General features: G+C 41.2%; 1 protein-coding gene across 1 annotated transcript; it reads left to right on the top strand.

The window, feature by feature from the left end:
- The first annotated feature begins 870 nt into the window (after positions 1–870).
- Positions 871–4,400, top strand: LOC117470414 (extracellular calcium-sensing receptor-like). Its single transcript, XM_034115187.1, has 6 exons — positions 871–1,088; positions 1,196–1,484; positions 1,764–2,561; positions 2,648–2,875; positions 3,189–3,312; positions 3,505–4,400. Exons 1-6 carry the CDS (start codon positions 871–873, stop codon positions 4,398–4,400), a joined length of 2,553 nt encoding a protein of 850 aa, XP_033971078.1.
- Positions 4,401–25,158: the final 20,758 nt, after the last annotated feature.

The following is a 25,158-nucleotide window of genomic DNA, read 5'->3' as shown; positions in this document are numbered from 1 at the left end:
GGTCGGGTGGTCCTTCCTCCCCGACGCGAGGATTTTGACTATGGGTGAATTCTGGGGGGGCTTGTGTTGACATAATTCACCCACGGAATTCTGGGGGGGGCTTGTGTTGACATAATTCACCCACGGAACCATGGGTGGGGGTATTGTTCCGCATGGACATTTTAGTTGACAGGACTTCCTGTTTTGCCGGTCAGTGATTTCCCGGGCTTGAGTTGTTTACTTTTCTGTGCCATGTATAATACAAGACTAGCTTTGTCTTTTGACACACCGCCTCAGACTCCCGTCTCTCGGCACTACAATACAAACATGATACATATTAGCATGTTTAGTTATGTTATTGTTTTTTAACTATATAATTATTTTCTCATACATTTGTAATTTTATTATAAAACCAATGCACTACCGCATGTTTTGGTTTTCATATTTGTGTGAATATACAAGTTGTATTTACTATTTCCTCAGATATTTCATGATTATGGATTTTACATTTTGTTTTCTATTTTTCCCTTTTCATTATTTGACAAATAACACATTTTCAGCCATGAAAAACGTATTAACTTCAAAGTTTGCTTCAAGTTTTAAAGGGGTATGAGTAACCCCATCATATGATGCAATTTCATTTGACATATTGGTCTTACAAATGATCAGCGTAAAACTTTGCAAAGCATGAACAGCAGAGCGCTCTGACATCAGTAAACAGTGATTCGATAAGAGGACCTCCATCATCATCATCATCATCATCATCATCATCATCATCATCAATGACTAATGTATATCTCCTACAGAAGCTCTGAAGGAGATATAGTCTGTAATAATCACAGTAACTATAACAAAGGTGTGAGTGTATATGTGTGTGCCAGATTATTCCAGATGTTGGACCGTTTATGTGCTATGTTACTGTTTGTGATTTTTGTGGGAGCCTTTGGAGCAGACAACACTGAATACTGTGAGATGCTGGGAGACCCAGTGTTTCCTCTGTTATCTAAGGATGGAGATATAACAATTGGAGGAGCTTTCTCCATCCATAGCCAAATATCGAAGCCTTCTCTCTCCTTTACAGATGTTCCAGAAGCTCTCACATGCTCCAGGTACCGTTTCATGTCTTGTCTCTTGTCTTGTTTGTTGGTTTCACAACAGAATAAATAATCATGTAAGTAAGAAAACTGTTAGTTAAAACAATTGTTTCTCTTTTCAGAATACACTTAAGAGAATTTCATTTTGCCCAAACAATGATTTTTGCCATCCAGGAGATCAACAATAGCAGCTCATTGCTGCCTAATATCTCGATTGGTTATAAGGTATTTGACAGCTGTGGTTCAACACTGACTTCAACGCGAGCAGTGATGGGTCTATTGAATGGACAGGAAAGGACTTTGGGTAAAACATGCTCAAGCCAGTCATCTGTTCATGCCATCATCGGAGCCTCTGATTCCTCCTCAACAATTGTGATGCTACAAAGTTCTGGGATTTTCCAAATACCAGTGGTAAATATTTATAATATTTCATGTTTGGACTGATTTCACTTTGTTTATGCAAAAGGCTTCCAATTGTGTATATCTAGCATATAACAACCATCAACAAAGACTTAATACTGGTATTATTGTGGTTTGTTTCAGGGCTATGCTTAGGTTAGGATTAAATGGTTTGCACATATGCAGATTGAGGAAAAAGACAGACATCAACATTTATTTTGCTAAAATGTTTTAATTAATACTTATCTGAAATCTAAAGAAATGTGTTTTGTTTCCCTTCTTTTTTGTTAGATCAGCCACACTGCCACATGCGCTTGTTTGAGTAACAGAAAGGAGTACCCCTCTTTCTTCAGAACCATCCCTAGTGACTATTATCAGAGCAGAGCCGTGGCCAAATTGGTAAAGCATTTTGGCTGGAAGTGGGTTGGGGCAGTTAGAAGTGACAATGATTATGGTAACAATGGCATGGCAACATTTATCACAGCCGCACACCAGGAGGGGGTCTGCATTGAATACTCAGAAGCCATATCAAGCACAGACCCCAGTGGAAACGTTGCAAAGGTGGTCAGAGTGATAAAAAGCGGCACTGCAAGAGTTTTAGTTGCCTTCATAGCCCAGGGTGATATAGACATTCTGGTTGAGGAAGCCCTGAAGCAGAACCTCACTGGGCTGCAGTGGGTGGGCAGTGAGTCCTGGATTACGGCAGGTCGTCTGGCAACTAAGAGGTACTCAGGAATCCTGACAGGGACTCTGGGCTTTGCCATCAGAAAAACAAAGATCACAGGCCTCAAAGAGTTTCTTTTGCAAGTAAACCCAGGTCAAGACCCTCATAATAATCTGCTGAGAGAGTTCTGGGAAGCCACATTTGGTTGCAGTTTTCAGTCCGGTCTCCATGGTCAGACCCTGTGCTCAGGCTCTGAGAAACTAGAGGACATCAACAATACTTTTACAGATGTGTCAGAGCTAAGGATATCCAGCAATGTGTATAAGGCTGTGTATGCTGTGGCTCATGCCATGCATAACATGTTAAAATGTGGTGATGCCATGAATCCTCAGTGTATCTGGAAAGATGACTTTGAGGCAAAACAGGTAACAGGTTAATACATTCAGTTAATTATTTGAATAAAAAATAAATAATAATCTTACAATATTTCACCACTGTTCTCATTTGGTAGGTTGTGAAACACCTCCAAAGTGTGAATTTCACCCTTCAGTCAGGAGAAAGTGTGTATTTTGATAGAAATGGAGACCCTGCAGCGACCTATGAGCTGGTGAACTGGCAGAGAAATCCAACAGGAGATACTGTGTTTGTGGCTGTAGGGAGCTACGATGCATCACTACCAAATGAAAAGCAGTTTATAATGAATGGAATAAACACAACATGGGCTGCTGGATCCCTAAAGGTATAAAGAGTTTAGTATAACTCATTGTGGAGGTAATTTTTCAAATACATAACTGTTCCCTGAGACATTTCCGTAATAAATGACCAAATTAAAAAGGTTGATTCTCCTGTCAACAAACACATATTTACCTATGTATACTCTATATATTACTGACTGGGATTGGCACTTTCAAGTTGTAGATATACGTGTAAGATTAATGAGAAAAATGAAATGTTTAGAGACACTAAGAAAGACCAATTCAAATATAAAAACATTCATAAATTAAGGGCCAACTAACTGTGAGTAACTGATGAGTTGAGTGGTGTTTTTACAGAGGCCTGTGTCCGTCTGCAGTGAGAGTTGTCCACCAGGTTTCCGGCAGGCTGTGATTAAAGGGAAACCCATCTGCTGTTTCTCCTGCATTGCCTGTGCTGCGGGAGAGATCACCAAATCCAACAGTGAGTAGAATCTTTCCATACTGTAACTCATTTTATATTAATATATGTAGAAAGTCTATGAATTCCAGTGTCAATCCAATAAGTCTCTTAACATTACAAGGCCATTATTTATTTCATACAGTATGAGCTTAAGTCTCATAACTTGCAGCTTACAGCACAAACACATGACAGTGGTCCATGTTTTCTATTCAGATTCTGCCGAGTGTTCGCCATGCCCACTGGAGTACTGGTCAAATGAAGATCACGGCCAGTGTGTTCCAAAGGTGATCGAGTTCCTATCTTATGGCGAAACCATGGGCGCCCTGCTCACTGCTTTCTCGTTGTTTGGAGCGATTTTAACACTGGTGGTGTTGTGTGTCTTCTTCCGGTTTCGTCACACACCTCTTGTCAAAGCCAGTAACTCTGAGCTGAGCTTCCTGCTGCTCTTCTCCTTGACTCTGTGTTTCCTGTGTTCTCTGACCTTCATAGGTCAGCCTACAGTGTTGTCCTGCATGCTGCGACACACAGCATTCGGCATCACCTTTGCCTTGTGCATGTCTTGTATCTTGGCTAAAACTATAGCAGTGGTGATGGCTTTTAAGGCTACAACGCCGACTAACACACTTCCTCAGTGTTCTGCTGTGCTTCAGAGAACAAATGTTCTCAGCTGTACTTTACTGCAGGTGTTGGTCTGTGTGCTGTGGTTAACCCTTGCCCCACCATTCCCCTACACAAATACAGCTCATATCACTGAAAGGATTATTCTAGAGTGTAATGTAGGTTCACCTATAGGGTTCTGGGCTGTGTTGGGGTATATAGGACTCCTGGCTGTGATGTGCTTCATCCTTGCTTTTCTGGCTCGAAAGCTGCCTGATAATTTTAATGAAGCTAAGTTCATCACTTTCAGCATGTTAATATTCTGTGCAGTATGGGTCACTTTTATTCCTGCGTATGTTAGCTCTCCTGGGAAGTTCACTGTGGCTGTGGAGATATTTGCCATTTTGGCCTCTAGCTTTGGGTTGCTCTTCTGTATATTTGCTCCAAAATGTTATATTTTACTGTTAAGACCAGAGAGAAATACTAAAAAAGAAATGATGAGAAAAAACTAATCAAAATGACCTTAAATTAGTGTGCATGAAAGTGAAACCTAAACGTCTGAGATGCTATTTTCTTTCCCCCACAATATTTTTTCCTCAAAAACAAGACGCATAAAAACAAACATGCTTATATTTGGATAAATGTCTTTTTTTTTATATCAATATTTAATTTAGACCCCATCTCTTCAAAGGACATCCTGACATTTGAATCTGCCAAATAAAGGTCTTGGATCATTTTTAGTCCTTGTGACTCAAATAATTTGAAAGTTGCATCTGCTCTTCCTGGCACAAAACAATTAATACCCCATACTGGACTGTATGGTGATAATGTATGTGGTTCTTTTAAATATTGGTTCACATCATACGAGATCTTTATCATGTGTTTTACATTTGGATTTTTTGTTTGTTTGCGTACGTTTCTTACTGTTTCTGAATACATGTATAAGGGAAGAGGTAGTTTCAAACAATGATATTCCATTTCAGTCTAATGCGGAGCATCCTTTGAAGAAAAATAAAACATGATAGTTCTCAGCTGCCCAGTAATACCACATTACATTTGGACACTGTAAACCCCCTTGATCATATGGTAAATACTACAAAGACAAACCAAGGCCTGCCCTCCTCTTATTCTATATGAATTTAACCATTTTCTTCTTAATTTTAAATGTTTTGAGAAAAAATCTAATTGAGGCGGCAGGGGAATATTTTGAACTAAATAAAGTAATTTTGGTATTATATTGATTTATAATTCTCCCAATTATAAATAATGGTAGTGCAATCCATCTATCAATTAACTCATTTATTTCCATCATTAAAGGTTCATAATTAGCCTCAACAACATTTTGTAAACTAGGCATTATCTGTACTCCTAAATATTAATTAAATTGATTTACCTCATCAATTGGGTTCCTTCTTTCATGCTTCTTAAATAATAAAATAGAGGATTTAGTAATGGTAACCTTGTAACCTGAAACATCACCAAACGTGGTTATGAGCTGGGACAGGGCCAGAGTTGTTTCCTTTAATTTGGATTAGGGCTGTCAAGTTAACGCGTTAATAACACGTTAACGCAAAAAAAAATTAACGCCACTAATTATTTTAACGCGATTAACGCATGTGTATTTTTTGTCCTCGGCCGCCGTAGTTTCAGAGCGCATCGAGTTTAAAATACCATCGACAAGCTGATGCTGACAGCTCCGCTCCTACCGCCCGCTTGTGGCAGACCACACTTCCACGCTCACCGGCAGGCCCGGACTGGCCATCGGGAGGACCGGGAGGGAGTGTGTATGTGTGGCGCGACTCGCGCGAGCGAGGCACACCTTACGTGTTGTTGTTGTTAGCATCTGGTGCTAGCTAGCTGCGCTAACGGATATAAGGAGCTGTTTCAATGACATTTCGCCGACAACTGCGCAGAGCACTTGACTTTATGCAGTAGCCAGACAGTGGGACATTGTACGAAAAGTCAGCGCACTCAACACGGATAGTACCCGCTACATGATTGCAGCGTCCAGGCAGCTCCCATTCGAGCATATATGCCTTGAGCTGCACATAGCTCCAACGACCCATCACAGTGTCTCCACACACACACACGCGTGCGCACACACACACACACACACACACACACACACACACACACACACACACACACACACACACATTATTATTGTATGAGAGAGGTTCCAGGTTGAATTGAGGTGAATATTTGTAATGTTCAGAGGTTGTTGTGTTTAATATTCATGAGAATATTTGTCATTGTTCAAATGATAATAAACAAACATATAAAGCATATTTGTCCACTCATATGTTGATAAGAGTATTAAAAACTTGAAAGATATTCCTCTAAGGTACATTTAGAACAGATAAAAAATGTGCGATTAATTTGCGATTAATCGCGATTAACTATGGACAATCATGCGATTAATCGCGATTAAATATTTTAATCGACTGACAGCCCTAATTTGGATATGAATACCATTATGACATCAGCATACAGGGAAATCTGTGTTATATCTGGCCTACTGTTATTCCACTAAATTGATGAGATGCTATTTTACTCTTTTTTGTATTTAAAACCATTGCAGGCCGTTAACACAGCAGCACATTAAGCATCCATATTTGCAGTTTTTTAAAGGCTGTTAACAATGTCAGTTCACGGCATCCCTGAAGCTGAATTCTAAATCTGATATTCTCAGCTGTGATGTGAGCAGATGTGAGAGCCATCTGGGCAGGCGAGAATCTTGAAGTAAGTACATGGGTACTAATTAGTTGGTCTATCTATCTATCTCTATTTTGAAAGTAACATTGTTTTATCATAAACTATCATTTTGATTACTGAGTAAACCATATTAATCAGGAGATGAATGATTTCATGCTGTCACTTTGATGCAGGTTCCAAGGTCTGTTTGCAGTGAGAGCTGTTTGCTTGGGACGCGTCAGGCTTTTGTCAAAGGGAAGCCTATCTGCTGTTTTGATTGCGTCGCCTGTGCTGACGGGGAGTTCAGCAACAGTACAAGTGAGACAGCAGGATTCCTAGCCTTTACGCTAGCACTCACCGTGTTTCTATTGGGCAAAATCACTCCAAGCACTTTACTTATCTATCTAAAGATGTGTGTGCTGTACAGCCTGAACATGTTGTGACAAATGCCTTCCCGAGTACAAGTCCAATGAAGAGAGGAATAACTGTGATTTGAAAGCTATTGAGTTCCTCACCTTCAGGGAATTAATGTGTATACTGTTGGTCTCCTTTTCTGTCTTTCTGTGCCTGCCTGGCGATGACTATAGCCCTGTTATTTTTCCACTACAGAAAGTCTCCTTTTGTAAGGGCTAACAACTCTGAGCTGAGCTTCCTGCTGCTCTTCTGCCTGACTCTGTGTTTCCTGTGTTCTCTGACCTTCATCGGCTACTATGCTGTATATTTGCACCCAAATGTTTTATTATTTTACTCAAACCTGAACTGAACACAATAAAACTGAATCAAATGAAATACAAATCAAATTAGTCTTTTAGTTTTTTGTATTTCATGGTTTGTGGTTTGGCTTGAATTTTGCAATGACACATTCATACTATTCATTACAAACATATTAGCTAAACCAAAACATTAGGCAAGGCAAGGCAAGGCAAGTTTATTTATATAGCACCTTTCAACACAAGGCAATTCAAAGTGCTTTACAAAAATGGAAGACATTATGAAAATGGCATTTAAAATCAGTCATTAAAAAGAAAAGATAATAAAATAAACATTAAAAGAAAAAATACATGGATAAAAGTTACAGTGCAATTTAAGATGTGAATAGTTCAATTAAAAGCAGCGGCAAAAAGAAAAGTCTTCAGCCTGGATTTAAAAGTAGTCAGAGTTGCAGCGGACCTGCAGGTTTCTGGGAGTTTGTTCCAGATATTTGGAGCATAATAACTGAATGCTGCTTTACCATGTTTAGTTCTGACTCTGGGGACAGAAAGCTGACCAGTCCCTGAAGACCTGAGAGTTCTGGATGGTTCATAATTTAGCAGTAGGTCAGACATGTATTTTGGGCCTAAACCATTCAAAGCTTTATAAACCAGCAACAATATTTTGAAATCTATTCTTTGACACACAGGAAGCCAGTGTAAGGACTTCAGAACAGGAGTGATGTGATCCACTTTCTTAGTGTTAGTGAGGACTCGAGCAGCGGCGTTCTGAATTAGCTGCAGCTTTCTAATAGATTTTTTAGTGAGGCCTGTAAAGACACCATTGCAATAGTCGAGTCTACTGAAGATAAAAGCATGGACAAGTTTTTCCAAATCCTGCTGTGACATTAGTCCTTTAATCCTAGATATGTTCTTTAGGTGATAGTAGGCTGATTTAGTAACTGTTTTAATGTGACTGTTGAAACTCAGGTCAGAGTCCATGACTACACCTAGATTTCTGGCTTCATCTGTTGTTTTGAACATTGCAGACTGAAGCTCAGCGCTAACTTTTATACGTTCTGCCTTGGCTCCAAAAACCATTACCTCAGTTTTATCTTTGTTTAATTGGAGAAAGTTCTGACACATCCAGTCATTGATTTGTTCAATGCACTTACTCAGTGTTTGAATTGGAGCATAATCTCCTGGTGAAATTGTTACGTACATTTGTGTGTCATCCGCATAGCTATGGTAACTTATTTTGTTGTTTTTCATTATCTGAGCCAGTGGTAGCATGTAGATGTTAAAGAGAAGAGGCCCCAAGATGGAGCCTTGAGGTACCCCACATGTCATATTTGTCAACTCAGATGTGTATTTACCTATAGAAACAACGTTTTTTTCTGTCCTTTAAGTAGGACTCAAACCAATTTAGAACTGTTGCCGAAAGTCCCACCCAGTTTTCTAGTCGGTCTAGTAATATGTTGTGGTCAACAGTGTCAAACGCAGCACTGAGATCTAATAATACTAACACTGAAGTTCTGCCACTGTCTGTGTTTAAGTGGATGTCATTGAAGACCTTTACAAGAGCAGTCTCAGTGCTGTGGTTTGGACGAAATCCTGACTGGAACACATCGAAACAGTTATTTAAATGCAAGAAGTTACTCAACTGTTGAAATACAACTTTTTCAATGATTTTACCTAGAAATGGCAGGTTTGATATTGGCCTGTAGTTGTTCATTACTGAAGCATCTAGATTATTCTTTTTTAAGAGCGGTTTAATGACTGCAGTTTTCAGGGCCTCTGGAAAAAAACCTGAGTGAAGAGATGTGTTTACTATATGAAGTAGATCTGAGGCCATGCAAGGAAAAACATCTTTGAAAAATCCTGTTGGAATAATATCAAGGCAGCAGGAGGAGGATTTCAGAAGTTGAATAATGTCCTCTAAGTTTTTACCATTAATCTGATGGAATTGTGTCATGGTGTTTGAATTGATATTAGGTGGACATAGGGACAAAACATTTGCTGTACCTGATGCAGAGGCACTGACTGCTTGTCTAATTTTCTGAATTTTGTCAGTGAAGAAGGAGGCAAAATCATTGCACGCCCTGGTGGATAGAAATTCAGAGGCTACTGACACTGGGGGGTTAGTTAGTCTGTCGACGGTAGCAAACAAGGCACGTGCGTTGTTTTTGTTTTTGGTAATGATGTCAGAGAAGAAAGACTGTCGTGTGTTTTTCAATTCCAAATTATAAAGGCCAAGTCTCTCTTTATAGATTTCAAAGTGAACCTGGAAATTTGTTTTTCGCCACCTACATTCAGCTTTTCGACACTCTCTTTTTTCTGTTCTCACGGTCATGGCCGTTCTCCATGGAGATATTTTCTTGCCAATCACTTCCTTTACCTTAGTTGGAGCAATGGTATCTATAACATTTTTAATTTTTGAATTAAAATGATCTACTAGCTCATTTACTGAGATGTTAGCAGGGGCAAGTGTGGATGAAAAATTATGAGTAAACATTTCCCTAGTATTTTCTGTTAAATATCGCTTTGTGGTTACCTCTTTCTGAACATTTTTGTGAACAGAAATAGAGCTCTCAAAGAAAACACAGGAATGATCAGAGAGTGCAACATCAGTCACCACAACCTTTGAGATATTCAGACCCTTTGAGATAATTAAGTCCAGAGTGTGCCCCTTATTGTGCGTGGGCTCCGCCACATGCTGAGTCAGTCCATAGTTATCAAGAACACAAAACAGTTCTTTAGCCCCTCTGTCCTGGGGGTTGTCAACATGGATGTTAAAATCACCAACAATGACTAAACGGTCAAAGGCAATACACACTATAGACAGCAGTTCAGTAAAATCATCAAAAAAGCTTGCACAGTATTTGGGTGGTCTATAGATATTTAGGAACAGAGCTCGAGAGGAGCATTTCAGCTGAAGGGCCACATATTCAAAAGAAGCAAAGTCCCCATAAGATGTCTTCCTGCATTGAATGGAATTATTGAACAAAATAGCAACTCCACCCCCTTTCTTATGCATTCTTTCCTGACTCATAAAACTAAAGTTGGGAGGGGTTGATTCGATAAGAACAGCTGCACTGTTATTTTGTTCAATCCAAGTTTCCGTTAAAAACATAAAATCGAGATTGTGCTCAGTGATAAAATCATTGATTAAAAATGTTTTTCCTGCCAAAGACCTGACATTTAATAAAGCTAGTTTAAGTTTGTTAAATACACTATCAGTAAGATTTTTTGTGACAAGCTGTGGCTGACATGGAATCACTGCTAAATTTGATAACCTCACACAAATGTTTGAGCACTTCCTGTTTCTAAGCTGATTTACCGCTCTTAATCTATTACCTATCAACACAGATATCGGCAAAGCTACAGGCAGGCAGGGCCCCGGCATGTGCTGGAAAGAGTTGAGAGTGCCATATGCCCTTGAGCCTGGACCCAGCACATATCAGTAAAAGTTTGTTGCGTTTTGTACACACACATCCTTATCAGGCTTCGGAGACTGCAGATGCTTTCTTGAAGGGAGGGGAGGTGGTTGACGTAGGCACGGTGATGAAGACGGGGGAGATGGTGCGCGTCTCTGCTTCTGTGATTTTGGTGGGCGTTGTGGAAGGGCGGGGGTAAAGGAGATGCTGCCAGGGGGGGGAGGTGGTTGACGTAGGCTTGTCTTCGGTGATTTTGGTGGGCGTCGTTGAGGGGCGGGGGTAAAGGACATGCTGCCAACCCTGCATATCGCCTTCATGCGGTCATCGAACTCCAGGGGGGAGGGCGAGGGTGAAAGGGTGAGCGGAGAGTGGAGAGAGCTGGGGGATGAATGAAGAGTATCCTCAAAGGCGTTGACAGGGGGGGTGACGGGCAGTGGAGACTCCTCCATTTGTGTCATAGGTCTCCCATAATCAGAACATTCCTCAGGCGGGTGCAGTGATACTTCTTCAGGGTTTTCTGCGCAATGTGTTGTGTCTTTCTCCTGTTTTGATTCCTCTTGCCGCTTGTCCTTGGCAGAGGGAACAGATTGCTGACGCAGGCAGTTGAATATGTTAGAGATAAACAATTTCACTCCTGACTTGTTCAGGCAAACTCCATCTGCCTTAAAAAGATGTCTGCGATCCCAGAAAAAGTTAAAATTGTCAATAAAATGGACAGAATGGTCAGTACAGGCAATTGAAAGCCACATGTTCAATGCAAACAGTCTGCTGAATCTCTCCACTCCTCTTCTGACTGGCGGTAGAGGGCCACTGATGAACACCTCCGCATTAAGGCCCCGCTCACACGGGACCGTTTGCGTTTATGCACAGTATGCGTATTCAAAAAAGTCTTCCGTTCACATGCATTTGTTTCATTTAACGTGTCTGTTTAAACGAGGCCGCTGGAAACGCTGTAGTACATATGCTGGGACTGTAAGTGGCGCTGTAACTTCCGCCAAAATACACCAAAAGCCGCGAAGAAGAGCAGCCTGGAGCAGCCCCGCAGCAATGTTGCCATAGCTACCCTTCTGTTTAAGCCCTGAAACTGAAACTGAAACTGAAAGAAACCGAATCTGTTGTTGCTGATGGTTGTGGTAGAGGAGCTGTATATTTTTGCACTAATATCTGTAGCATGGTCAGTAGCAGTAGCACTAGCAGTAGCTACTGACAGGAGGAAGTCAGTGTGTGTGGCGATTGCTGGTATTCAGCGGGATATAGTAATTTCCTCAGCATATGGATAAATGCAACGGGGAAGTTAACTGAAAGAAACCAAGAAGCACGTCTCTGTGGATATTGCATCGAGAGGACGGCTCAGAAAGAGAGATATTCTCTACAAACACCGGGTGAGATGCACCTTTGTCAATATAATGGACCAATGCATGAAATCTGACTCTGTTTATTTTGTTTAAGGAGTATATTGGGCGTTAACAATTCTGGTTTGCCTTTTATAATATTATTTCATTCAAGAACCCCTTGTGCGTTTAATTAACACAGCTATTTTTGATAGTTGCTAGTACAGCAGTGAGCAGGAGAGGCGGGGCTATCCTATTTTTCCAGGAAATATTCGTATAGAGGTGATTACACGGACTCGGTTGACCCCCCAGAGCGTTTCGTTTGCAAATCTATTCACCTTGGGACCCGTTATTGTTTGTGGGGTCAGTTTCTATCGGCCTCGTGTAAATAATAGGGCTATACGCACGCGAAACTATGCAGATACAAGCAGTTTTCTCCTCGTGTAAACGGCGCCTTAGAGAGCTGACAGTTTCCAACAGACATTTAAAGTCTTCTTTCAGCGCTTCTGACTGTTGTTTCACAACATCATTTGTTCCAATATGTAGTACCACATTCTTCACAGTCGGATGTTCAGCCCCAATATGCAGGATCTTCTCAGCCAAGTCGGAGACCATATCCTTGGGAAAACAGAGTACTTTGGTGTTGTTCTTACTACACAGACCTTTTACATCTCTTACAGCAGAGTCACCCACAATCAGAGTTTCAGGCCCAGTCGTTAGCTTTCCCTCTAGCCTTTTACTTTTGGAGTAGCTATTGGTCCTTACCCTGCTGTGTGAAGAGGACAGGTTATCCAGGTCATCAGAAAGAGATCTCCGGTTCTCGGTCAGCGGAGCGTATCTGTTCTGGATTGGCACACTTGGTGGTTTAGGAGGATTGTTTGTAGTTCTCCCTTTAGCAGCTGTCCACGGCTGTTTCCTAGTATGAATAGGGGTTGAAGAGGCACTCTTCCTGGGTGATAACAATGCAGGCCAGCCGGTCGCATCACAGATTTCAGAGCGCTGGGCTCTGCCTGTTATTCGTCCTCCCAAATCCCATGGAAATGATTTACTCTTAGGCTTTGCACCCAGAGAGTTCCAGGGAGGACTATCACTTGTAGATTTATTACCCAGTACACAGCCCTCCTGTTCCTTGGAAACCTTGTAGCTGCTAACTAGCTGTGAGTTAGCATACCCTTTTCCATTATTTTGCAACACTGGTAAAGTGGTGTTATTCCCACAACATAGTCCATTCACTTCCACGTTAACTTCCAACCGTTGCATTTTCATTTCCAACACAGCCATCTTCTGTTGAAGTTTGTGGAAGTCATCTGTAGAGAACGGAGGCATTTTGCTACCAACTAGCTTAAGCTAAATAGCATGCAGTAGCCTACCAGGCTTTAGCTGTTGCTAGGCCACGCTACTGTAAGACTAAGGTCGTCGTAAAAATGTTGAAATATGGCTGAAACCCTCCGTCTATTTACGATGAATAACTGTCCCAGTGATAAGTTAATGTCCAGGAGCCGCTGCTCGAAGTTTTCAGAGAATAAGAATAGGAAAATCAGCATAAAAAGTAAGCAGAGGCAAGAGCAAGCAGAAAAGCGTCTGCACTGTAAGAAAGATAAGGGAGCTCATCAATCATTAAGATGATTCCATGTTGTTCTGTCTTTCCAATGACTGACATCCGTCTCCTTTTGACTGCTATAGCCTTAGTGGCCTCTTGGGGCAGGCTAGTGTGTTCCCAGTTGAAACGTTTGTGAGGGATTTCCATTCTGCCATTTTGTTTGAGAGCCACATAAAGGGTGTTTCTCAATGCCGAGTACGCTTGCTTGGTAGCACATGTCTTCCGAGTCACTTGCTTCAGAAGCGAGGCAAGAATACTTCCTGGCATTCGGAAAACGAAGAGTGGAACAGGCTAGCAAGTGTGCAGGTGTGCGTCATATGAGAGGCCCCGCCTTACATTTTGTTGGAGCAGAACACCTATTGTGGTGGCTGATAGCCACCCCCTCTGCTATGCGCCATTCGTTGGATGAGGCTGAAATCTCTATTAAATAAAGAAAGGAATTGAAAACACCGGAATCAAAAGTTATAACAATTATCTGAGTTTACTGGTAGGAAACCAAACACATATACAAGTTTTACAGAGTACTCCGGACTTCAGGTTTGTGATGCGATGCGGATACAAGTATCGGGACCAACCAACTCACCAAACCAAAAAGCATTTTAACATACAAAAACAACAGTATTCATATCGTTATTTTGGGGCGGAGATGTGTCGACTCTTCCTTCCCATTTTACTCCCAAGCGAATCAGAGAGTCCGTGAGGAGGAGCTGTGTGAGCTGCTCACATCCCCCAGGTGTCCTTACTGGCTGGATTCACTTCTGGTCGGGTTCAATAGTTCTCACCAGAACGTGAAATTCCAAAGTTTCACAAGGTCAAAAGTCAATCCTTATCTTTGTCCCGATCTTCACTCCATTACCTTCCCATGGGAGTTTTTCACATAAACTATTCCTTCTCAGACATTTAGCGGTGTAATGATGTCTTTAACGACCTTAAAAACAACATCTGTGTGTAGGGGTGAAAAGGAGAGGTGTGTGTGTGAAACAGGATCTCTGGGTCAGTGAGTTAAAAGTGAGAATATCATTTCTATATATGTGATTACCCAAAACCGTTGTGATTACCTAAAACAGTTGTGATTACTTAAAACAGTTCAAACAATACATGTTCACTAAAATACAATTCAAAATAATACATGTTTACTTCAATACAGTGTAGAATCATATCTTTTTACTTCAATTTTCCGCCACAGATTTGGGGAAATTGGTCCGTGCGCAAAGCATTGTGGGGATTTTAAGACCACGGAGTCTACACATGTGCAGCCTCGAAATTTCTCACTACGAAGTACGCCGGGCTCGGTAGAATTACAAGTATGCTGGACATTGGAACAGTCCTTCGGCGGCACTCGATGACGTAGTATGCTTGCATTTGATGTAACATTTGATGTATATTCAGCATATATAGTTAAGCCAGATATAATTTCTACACCTAGATCAGGGATGGGCAACTTGGATGGTGGTGGGGGCCACATCATTTATGTACTGGCCACCAAGATTCACTTGGAACACACACACACAAATTCCATGTATTGTACATAGTTATTAACAAATATACTAAGTCTGAAATCTTCATTGACATTTTTCAATCTTTCAGGGAACATCCTCTAATAAGTTCACAAAACCAATATCAGTTCTCAGAAATGTTATTTAATTTTTACAAGTTGCATGTTTGTATTGAACAGGTTATTTAACAGTGGAATACAACTCTTTTAAACTATTGGAAAGTGTGCATTAAGATTAAACTGTAACATGACATGAACATGAAGTCGTGAACACTAACCCAGACATTAGTTGTCTAACTGGAACTTAAGAGGCTTGTAGCCTGTCTCTGCTGACGCACAATAAGGGGAATGTCAACATCGATGCCAGTGCATCCAAGCTGCATCAGATGAAACAGTGTTTTGTCTGACAGTCTGTTTCTGTCTTTTGATTTGATGTGTTTCATCATGGAGAAGGTGCTCTCACATATGTATGTGCTCCCGAACATGCTGCCTGTTTAAGCGAGTCTCGGGAAACAGTCTCCAAAACGACACTCCCCTCTCATTCCGTTTCATTTGAAAAAATACGTTGCCTTGTAGCTCGCACAGTTCCATTTGTAGTTCGGGTGGCTGGTCATTCACAACCGCTGAGATGGGGTCAGTGAAAAGCTGGATTGTGCCTCGCATGTCGTGGAAATCCTGAAAGCGATCATTGAATTGATCCTGCAACATTTCAATGGCTTCTCTGTAGCGGTGGATCGTCGTCTCACATTCGGAGATGTCATTGCGCAGCTCTCCACATGCGGGGAAGTGTGTCAAATTTGGGGGATCTGACGCAAGTGTAACCGCGGCCATGCACACGGCCTAGAGTTTAGCTGTTCTACTGATCAAATTTGCCCTTTAACTCAAATGTATCAAACAGCAAAAACTCCACAGATTCAATTAAAAAACACGATACAGTTGGCAGTCAACAAAAAGGTTCAAGACAAGGATTTACTCCCAAGAGTATGATATTTATTTATCAATATCAGACACGTTTACAAACAATACTTTAACCAGTAAAAACAACAATTTATTATGAATTCATCTACACCAAGAATGCTATTTAAAATGGTATCCAGCCTATAAAAACTGACTAAATGAGCGCAGACCGTTACTGTTGGGAGGGGGAAGCAAGCAGGTAAAATCCAAATATTACTCACCGCCACTCACACGTGCCCTGTACAGACACAGCAACTGAAAAGAAAGTGATAAATTAAGAAAGGTGCAAAATTAACTAAACACACACACACACACACTTAAGGGGTAGTGAAGTGCACGTGAGGGCCTAACACAGCTGAATCCCAACTCCCAAGGCTGCCGCTCACGTCAGGTGTGCTGGATCCCTCAACAAAAGATACAAAACACAACAGTATATCAATTCATTGGATAAGATTCATACAGATAATAAAAACACTAATACTCTTGGGAGATTAGGAATTGGACCAACAATGTAAACAAAAGCATCAAAAACGAACTACTATAACAAACCAAAATAAGGGAAACAAAACAGCAGTGGCGGACAATCTTATGTCCCTCGGACAGCGTTGACCCCTCACACACACACAATACCGCTGGTCTTGTCACTGTCACGGGCAAAGCTACAGTCTGCTTGAGTAATGTGTAAAAGTCAAACACCCAGAGCCTAACATGCCACTAACTCGATAATTGTGGAGACTTACCGGAAATGTCTCGGTCGAACGGGAAATAACTATCAGGTATCAGCTGTTTAAATATTGTTTACCAAGTGAAGGGAATGCGGAAGTGGGCGGTACCTCTGTAGCGCAATACTACGGTGGCCGAAAAGTGGTTTACCTCTATGGTCGGCTACACAAGGTTATCTTTGAACAGGCCGAGTTTCATCTGAAAACTATTCACATGACCAAAAATCCACACCACTTTGACGGAGGAGTCCAGCGAAGCCAGTGCGCCTTCCTTGCATTGATGGAGCCCCATCAGTAACAACGGCAGATAGCTTGTCAAATCCACCATATTCGCTGACAACACCCTTCACTGCGTCGAAAATGTCCGATCCCTTTGTTGTGCCGTGCAGTGGTACCAGTTTTAATAGTTCCTCATGTACATCAAATGACCCATTTATTGATCTTGCGTACACCAGTAGCTGGCTAACATCGGTAACGTCTGTACCAAGCGGCAAACTCTGGGGCAGAGCCGGGAAGCCCATAAGGAAGTGCCACAAACTGCAGTTCATCTATTGGCCGGTAGAAGCAGGATGCAGAAAGGAGCAATTTCCATAGACCTCCATGTTAAAATGCCCAACTTTACAGCAGAAATAAACACGTTTCAGGGTTCATACACTTTTTTACCAATGATTTTCAATGACTTCTCCATGACCTTTACCTCATTTTCCATGACCAAAAAAATTACTCTTTCTCAGCGGTACCACTGAAACATTTTTATTTTAACATGGAACAGGAAAATAAGGTCTGCATATGAAACATGTTGTGCCTATATAAAACAAATAAAATAGTAGGCTTTCTAGCTTCTACAGACTAACCCCTAGATTCCACCGGGTTCCATCTGCGGCGCGTTACGGGCGCGTTACGGGCGCGTTACGGGCGCGTTACGGCTGCGCCGCGGTGCTCACGGCGATCGCGGCCACTCTAGTCAATGGGTGCTATTCCACCACACGCGGCGCGTTACGGCTCAGAAGCGTCCCAGAAGCGTCCCAGAAGCGTCTCGGCGCAGGGCTCCTCTAAAATTAGGATGAATCCTATTTTTGGCGCGGCGCAGCCGTAACGTAAGGTCGGGCAGGCAGGAAGTGGGACGTTCAGAGCTATATAGACCTATATATTGAAGTAAGAAGATATGATTCTACACTGTATTGAAGTAAACATGTATTGTTTGAACTGTTTTATGTAATCACAACGGTTTGGGTAATTATATATAGAATAGGAATGTTATTCTCACTTTCAAACTCACTGACTCAGAGATTCTGTGTTTCATACACCAACCTGGCCTGGGTTCACCCCTAAAAGCAGATGTCGTCATTAAGGTCGTTAAAGACAAACATTACATCCTCCTTATCACCGCTAAGACCAGGTGCTGTTTTTAAGTCGTTAAAAGACATCGTTAAATATGTGGAGAACTCATGGGAAAGAAATGAAGTTAAGATTCTAATCACAGATAGAGGTTGACTTTTGACCTTATGGAACTTTATGGTCCGAACTCTGATTGAACCAGACCAGAAGGGAATCCAGCCAGTCAGGACACTTGGGGGAGGTGGTCAGCTTAAACAGCTCCTCCCCAGGGGTTCTCTGATTCGCTTGGGAGAAAAGTGGGAAGGAAGAATCGACAAATCTCCGCCCCAAAGACAGATAGAAATACTGACGTTTGTGTGTGTAAAATTGCTTTTGGGTTTGGTGAGTGGCAGGTCCTGAGAACTGTGTCCGTATCGCATCACAAACCTGAAGTCCAATTTCTTTTTGGTTTGATGAGTTGGCGGGTCCTGACGCATTTGTCCGCATCGCATCACAAATCTAAAAGCCCGGGGTACCCGGAGTACTCTGTATAACTTGTATATGTGTTTGGTTTCCTACTAGAAGTAAACTCAGATAATTTGTTATAACTTTGATTCCGGTGTTTTCAATTCCTTTCTTAATTTAATAGAGATCCAGCCTCATCCAACGAACGGCGCGTAGCAGAGGTATTCTACTCCAACAAGTGGTGACTCCCGACGTTTGTGAGCGGATCTCTAGAAAGGAACACCGACAGCCAGGGGACAGAATCCAGTCCAGGGGGAGGACAAAGAGACACTGTTGACAACTGCAAGCGCGCTATACACAAAAGGTGAGCAGACACCTGTTTTGAATATCAAAAATCTGTGATTGATTATACTAAAACTTTAGAGTTGTCAGCAGCGTTCTCAGTGTTTTTAGTCACGGTGGGAAATACAATACATATTCTAGTTAAATTAGATTATTAGTGCTTAGAGAAGGGTATTCAGTCCTGGATCTAGAGCAAAAATAGTGTTTGAGTGTGGCGGGTAGATCCCAGCCCTTCACTCACTAAATACGAAGGCTGCAAGGCTAGAAAAAGAGGGTTAAATTCCCCGCAGATCATGATAAGATTGATTAATGCGGTTACCTTGCAAGCGCTTTAATTAAAGACTACTTAGGTGTCAAAATAGGGTTAAATTCCCCGTAGGTCAATATAACATTGATGAATACGGTTACCTTACAGTGCTTTCATTAAAGACTGTAAGGCTGTAAAAGAAGGGTTACATTCCCCGCAGATCATGATAAGATTGATTAATGCGGTTACCTTTCGTGGTGCTTTAAATGTATAAAAATGTCTGTAATTGTAATATGGTGGGTGATAGAGGAGGAGAGAGACGCGACCTCCAACTAATTATTTGGAACGACCGTATCTCATCACAAAACTGTTGTGGGGATAATCAGGCTCATTAAACGTGACGATAAAGAGATTTTGTTGACTGAGTTTTTAACTCTTGACCTGAAGTCGCAATCACCGTGAGGAGATTGTAGAAGCCTACTTCTGGAAGTCACGCTATCTGTTGAAATAAACATCGCACAATAAAAATTTGCCTGAATGTGATATGATAAGGTATGAGAAGCTCTGTGTGATTTTTTTAAAGTCAAATCTGTGTAATACTTGAGAGACAGAGAGCAACGAGAAGGTGGTATAATGTCTGAGACCCTACCTCCACCCTACGGAGATAAGGGCTCACAAATGCCACTTATGAGTATCCCATCTAATACTCCTAAAGGAAAACACATTGTTAGACCTGATATTCAGGGATAAGGAATGTTGGAAATAGTAATGGAAGATATTGAAAATCTTAAACTGGATCAACCAACCATGTTAGTGAACCCTGCTAATATGAAGCTAATACATGTAGAAAGAATAGCAGCAGCTCTGGCAAAGACAATAGGTCCTAGCGTGCAAGCACAGAGCGATAATATGATAAGGGCTATTAAACTGACCCTTTTTGGGAATGGGATTTTCCGTTACATAACGGAAGACTCAATTCAGGCCTTAAAGAACGCTTTACAAACAAGTCAGGGAGTGTTAAATGTGGAGCTATGTTGCTCAAAAGGGAACTTACACTTTTGGGAAGAGATCTCCCTTTCTCTGTCCTGAGGTGCTGCTGACTCAAAGCAGCATACAGGGTCAAAGACAGGCGTGACCTCTGGAGAGGAAGAAAATCTAAATCTGAACAGACCACAGAGCCCATTAAAAGGTTTTATGGCCTCTACACTGAGAGGAAGATCTGGAGATTGTAAGGAACTCTCCCTGAATATCCACACCCACACCATTGAGGGGAAGAGTGTTCCTTTCACCAATAAACAAATCATCTCTTAACCAAGTCAGATTTCAAAATAGCCATACCTCAAGTTGTTAAGAAAAGAGGGAGATTCAAAAAGTTATCGATAATTGCCCAGTATATTAAATAAATACAAACAGACACGTATCAATATAAGTCAGATAATGTAGACGAGGTCAATCATGGAAGAAGGCTGACATTTAATGCCTGATATATAAGTAATAGTAATAATAAATATATAGCTGATATTAAATAACTGATGTATAAGGCTCGATATTTCTGAAAATGGGAACACCGTTAACGGCGTTCTATTTCAGTAAAAGGGGGAAAAGGATGGGATATACATCAGACAATATGTATGTGAGATTATTACGTTTTTAGGAGAAATTTATCAATTTAAAATACTAGTTATGGTATTTTTTGTTTTGTTTTATTTGTTGCTTTTAAGAGAAATTGATACATTTAAAATAATCTAGCTTTGGTTATTTTTTGTTTTGATAGTTTGTTCCTTTTTGTTTTATTTTTAATTTTTGTTCTATTTTTTAATTAAATTTTTAAATGTTTTATTTTTTATTTTTATTTTAATTTTTAATTTTTAATTTTTGTTTATTATTTTCTGCATAGTCTCTTGTCCACACTCCAGTCTAGTTGGTGCCGCCAATAAACACTAAAGAAGTAGAAAAGATGATTTCAAAACCATATTTCCAGCAACTTAAGGGCTTGGTATGAGACTTCTCCACACAGGCTGCTGACGTCAAAAGGGGGACCCGAGAAACACAAGGCCAACACAGCAGATTACGTCTGGTTGGAGGGGACCTCCCATGCCGTTCGCCTAGATGGAAAGGGAGACAACTGGTACCACTGGAGCCAGTGTGCGGTCGGGAAAAACACCTGCGAGGACCCTGGACGACATCAGGACAGAGTTGGCCCTCGTCGCGAGGACCCTAGACGACATCAGAACAGATCTGGCTCTCGTCAAAGCAGTCGACCCAGGAGGCGCCATCAGCAGTCCGGAGGAGGAGGATCGGGAGGACATCTCTCCAACAGTCGACCCGGAAGCCGCCATCAGCGGGCCGGGGGAAGACAATCAGGCCACATCTCTCTAGCAAGCACCCCAGAAGCCGCCGTCAGCGGGCTGGGGGGACGAAGACATGGCAAACCAAGACGGCACAGGGAACTCAATTTCCCGCTGAAACAGGTTGATATAGCCGGTGTGGAACTTTGTCTGAACAATCCATTTTTTTTTGAGGAACTTTCAACTTTATTTTTATATCCCATAATGTAAGGGATTTGTATTTTTTATTCTACAGAACTATGTGTTACCAAAAGAGGGAAAAGTATGATAATGTCTTTTCTGATTTCTGTGGCTACTTCTATTGCCATTTTAGTGACATGTGGTTGTTGTTGTTGTGTGCCTTGTATCTGCTCACTGTGTGTTAGACTCATCAGTTCCACCATTGAGGGAAGAGTAAAGATGACTCAGCTGACAAGGACTTTGCTTTTTAGACATATTTTATTCTCCCTCCACTGTCATAATAAGTTGTTGTTGTGGACTGTTCCTAAAGGTTTAAAGTGCTCTATATCCCAGCTTCTGATGGGTTTATATAAATGTTGGGACAGACACAGTAAGAAGAAAATTGACAGTGGTAATGTTTCAAATGCTATATGTTGATCTCGTGAGGTGAGATCAAAAGAGGGATTGAAGTAAGAAGATATGATTCTACACTGTATTGAAGTAAACATGTATTGTTTGAACTGTTTTATGTAATCACAACGGTTTGGGTAATTATATATAGAATAGGAATGTTATTCTCACTTTCAAACTCACTGCCTCAGAGATTCTGTGTTTCATACACCAACCTGGCCTGGGTTCACCCCTAAAAGCAGATGTCGTCATTAAGGTCGTTAAAGACAAACATTACATCCTCCTTATCACCGCTAAGACCAGGTGCTGTTTTTAAGTCGTTAAAAGACATCGTTAAATATGTGGAGAACTCATGGGAAAGAAATGAAGTTAAGATTCTAATCACAGATAGAGGTTGACTTTTGACCTTATGGAACTTTATGGTCCGAACTCTGATTGAACCAGACCAGAAGGGAATCCAGCCAGTCAGGACACTTGGGGGAGGTGGTCAGCTTAAACAGCTCCTCCCCAGGGGTTCTCTGATTCGCTTGGGAGAAAAGTGGGAAGGAAGAATCGACAAATCTCCGCCCCAAAGACAGATAGAAATACTGACGTTTGTGTGTGTAAAATTGCTTTTGGGTTTGGTGAGTGGCAGGTCCTGAGAACTGTGTCCGTATCGCATCACAAACCTGAAGTCCAATTTCTTTTTGGTTTGATGAGTTGGCGGGTCCTGATGCATTTGTCCGCATCGCATCACAAATCTAAAAGCCCGGGGTACCCGGAGTACTCTGTATAACTTGTATATGTGTTTGGTTTCCTACTAGAAGTAAACTCAGATAATTTGTTATAACTTTGATTCCGGTGTTTTCAATTCCTTTCTTAATTTAATAGAGATCCAGCCTCATCCAACGAACGGCGCGTAGCAGAGGTATTCTACTCCAACAATATACACACACACAAACTCATTTTGCAGACCCTATCCCTCCGTAGTCTTTCAAGTAGGAGGAGAAATGCCAGCGTTCTCCTCCGGTTTACAGGCACTGTGTAAATTATATATATAGAATAATTATGATGATGAATGCATTTTTTTACCACTAAAATACAACAACACACCTTTGATTCATGTCGTTTATAACTGGAATATTACAGTTATTATTAACTTTGTCTGTACAAAGTAGCCTGTCCAGGAAATATGCCCAAATCAACAAAAACTGCGAGCCGGCAGGCAAGACGCTCCGCTTCTGAAATGCTTCTGAAACGCGCCTGGTAGGGTATGACGCCGGAGGAGGCCGGACCAAAACGCGCCGCAGACGGACCCGGTGGAATCTAGGGGTAAAGCCACTGGAGACTAGAGGGCGTGATTGTAAATCTCTCACCAGCAAAATACCTCGACAGTTAAATGCCATTTTACGTTTCATTACTATACGATACAGTATTTATTATCGTTATAGTATTACTATTTCGGCGATTAGATAAAATATAAATTATATTTGATGCAACTTTGGTTACATTTCCATGACTTTTCCAAAACTTTGGGAAAAATATTGCTTTCCATAACTTTTCCTGGGCCTGGAATTTGCATTTTGAATTTCCTTGACTTTTCCAGGTTTTTAATGGAACCCTGACGTTTCTACCCCTGGATGCAATAAAAAATATTCTGGATATAGTTAGATTCCACCTTCATGACAATGGATTGGTTAGTGCATTTTTTTATTTTAGTTATATTAGGCTTGTTTGAGACGAGCTGCGGCTCGCCTCGAAAGTAGACGAGAATAGCCGATCGCAGCCGGGGGAGATCTCAAAAAGCTCGCCTGAAGTCGGACAGCTCGGAGTCGGCTTCTTCTTCTTCTTCTTCTTCTTCTTCTCTCGGTTTTTTGGCGGATTGCAAACAACTTTAACACTAGAACCGCCAGAGATTTTTTATACCTAAAACCGCCACCTGGGTCAAATTGACCCGCTATTAGAATGCATTGATTTTCAAGGTAAAATGTTCTTTTATTGAACAGTGAGTTTTGATCGCACAGGGATGAAACGTATACCAACATAATCTGTGGACTCTCAGGGCTCGACATTATTAAATGGCCCGCTGGGCCGGAAGCATTATTTAGACACCGCGGCCAGCATAACGTACTTTCAACTCGCCCCACAGCTGTTTGCTGCGGAGCGCAGCGTGAGCAGTCTCCCGTGAGCGGGAGCGCACTCCTTCACTACAGACTGTCTCTATCTCTCTCTCTCTCTCTATCTATAACTATCTATCAATATATCTATCCATCTATCTCTCTCTCTCTCAATCTATCTCTCAATCTATAAGGAACCGCAGTAGACAAAAGGCGTTGCTATAGCAACACGTCATGTTTATATGAAAAGGGGTGGGGTCAATATGACCCGCTTGGCGGAAATAGGTATAAATGGCAATTTTTTGGGCGATTTCTTCAATCTGACTTCATATTGACAATTTTTAACAACATAGGGTGCTACATAACACACTTTCAGGAAAAGTCACGGACTGGAAGACTTTAATATTTTATTGAAAAAAAGTTACACACAATAAAAAACAGCTCTGGGTCAAATTGACCCGATTGGCGGTTCTAGTGTTAAGGTGCATACCGCCACCAGTCGGCTTGACTCGGTTTGCATTTATAAAGAATGCACAAATGTGTTTAATCTTTAATGTCAGATATGTACTAAGTAAATACATTTGTTCCTGCTCAAGATTAGATTCAACGTTATTGTTATTGCACATATTACAGGTACTGAGACAACGAAATGCAGTTTAGCTTCTAACCAGGAGTGCAAAAAGCAGTAAAGTGAAAAGTAATGTACACAATCTACAGAATAAAATATAGAATGAATTGAATGATGAATAAACAGTGAGGGGTATGAATACAGTAGATATACACAGCAGCCTGTGAGCAGTATGAACAGTGTGTATGAATATGCTAAGATATATAAAGTATGAAAACGGTAAGCAGTGCAAGTATAGTATAAAATATATAGATATTAATTTCATGATGACAAACATTGTGGAACAATGATGAAAAATGTGAATGGAAGTGGCGACGTAAAACTGACACAAA

The sequence above is a fragment of the Trematomus bernacchii genome, unplaced genomic scaffold (assembly GCF_902827165.1).
Source record: "Trematomus bernacchii unplaced genomic scaffold, fTreBer1.1, whole genome shotgun sequence".
Taxonomy (NCBI): Eukaryota; Metazoa; Chordata; class Actinopteri; order Perciformes; family Nototheniidae; genus Trematomus; species Trematomus bernacchii.
This window is presented reverse-complemented; position numbering and strand designations above follow the sequence as displayed.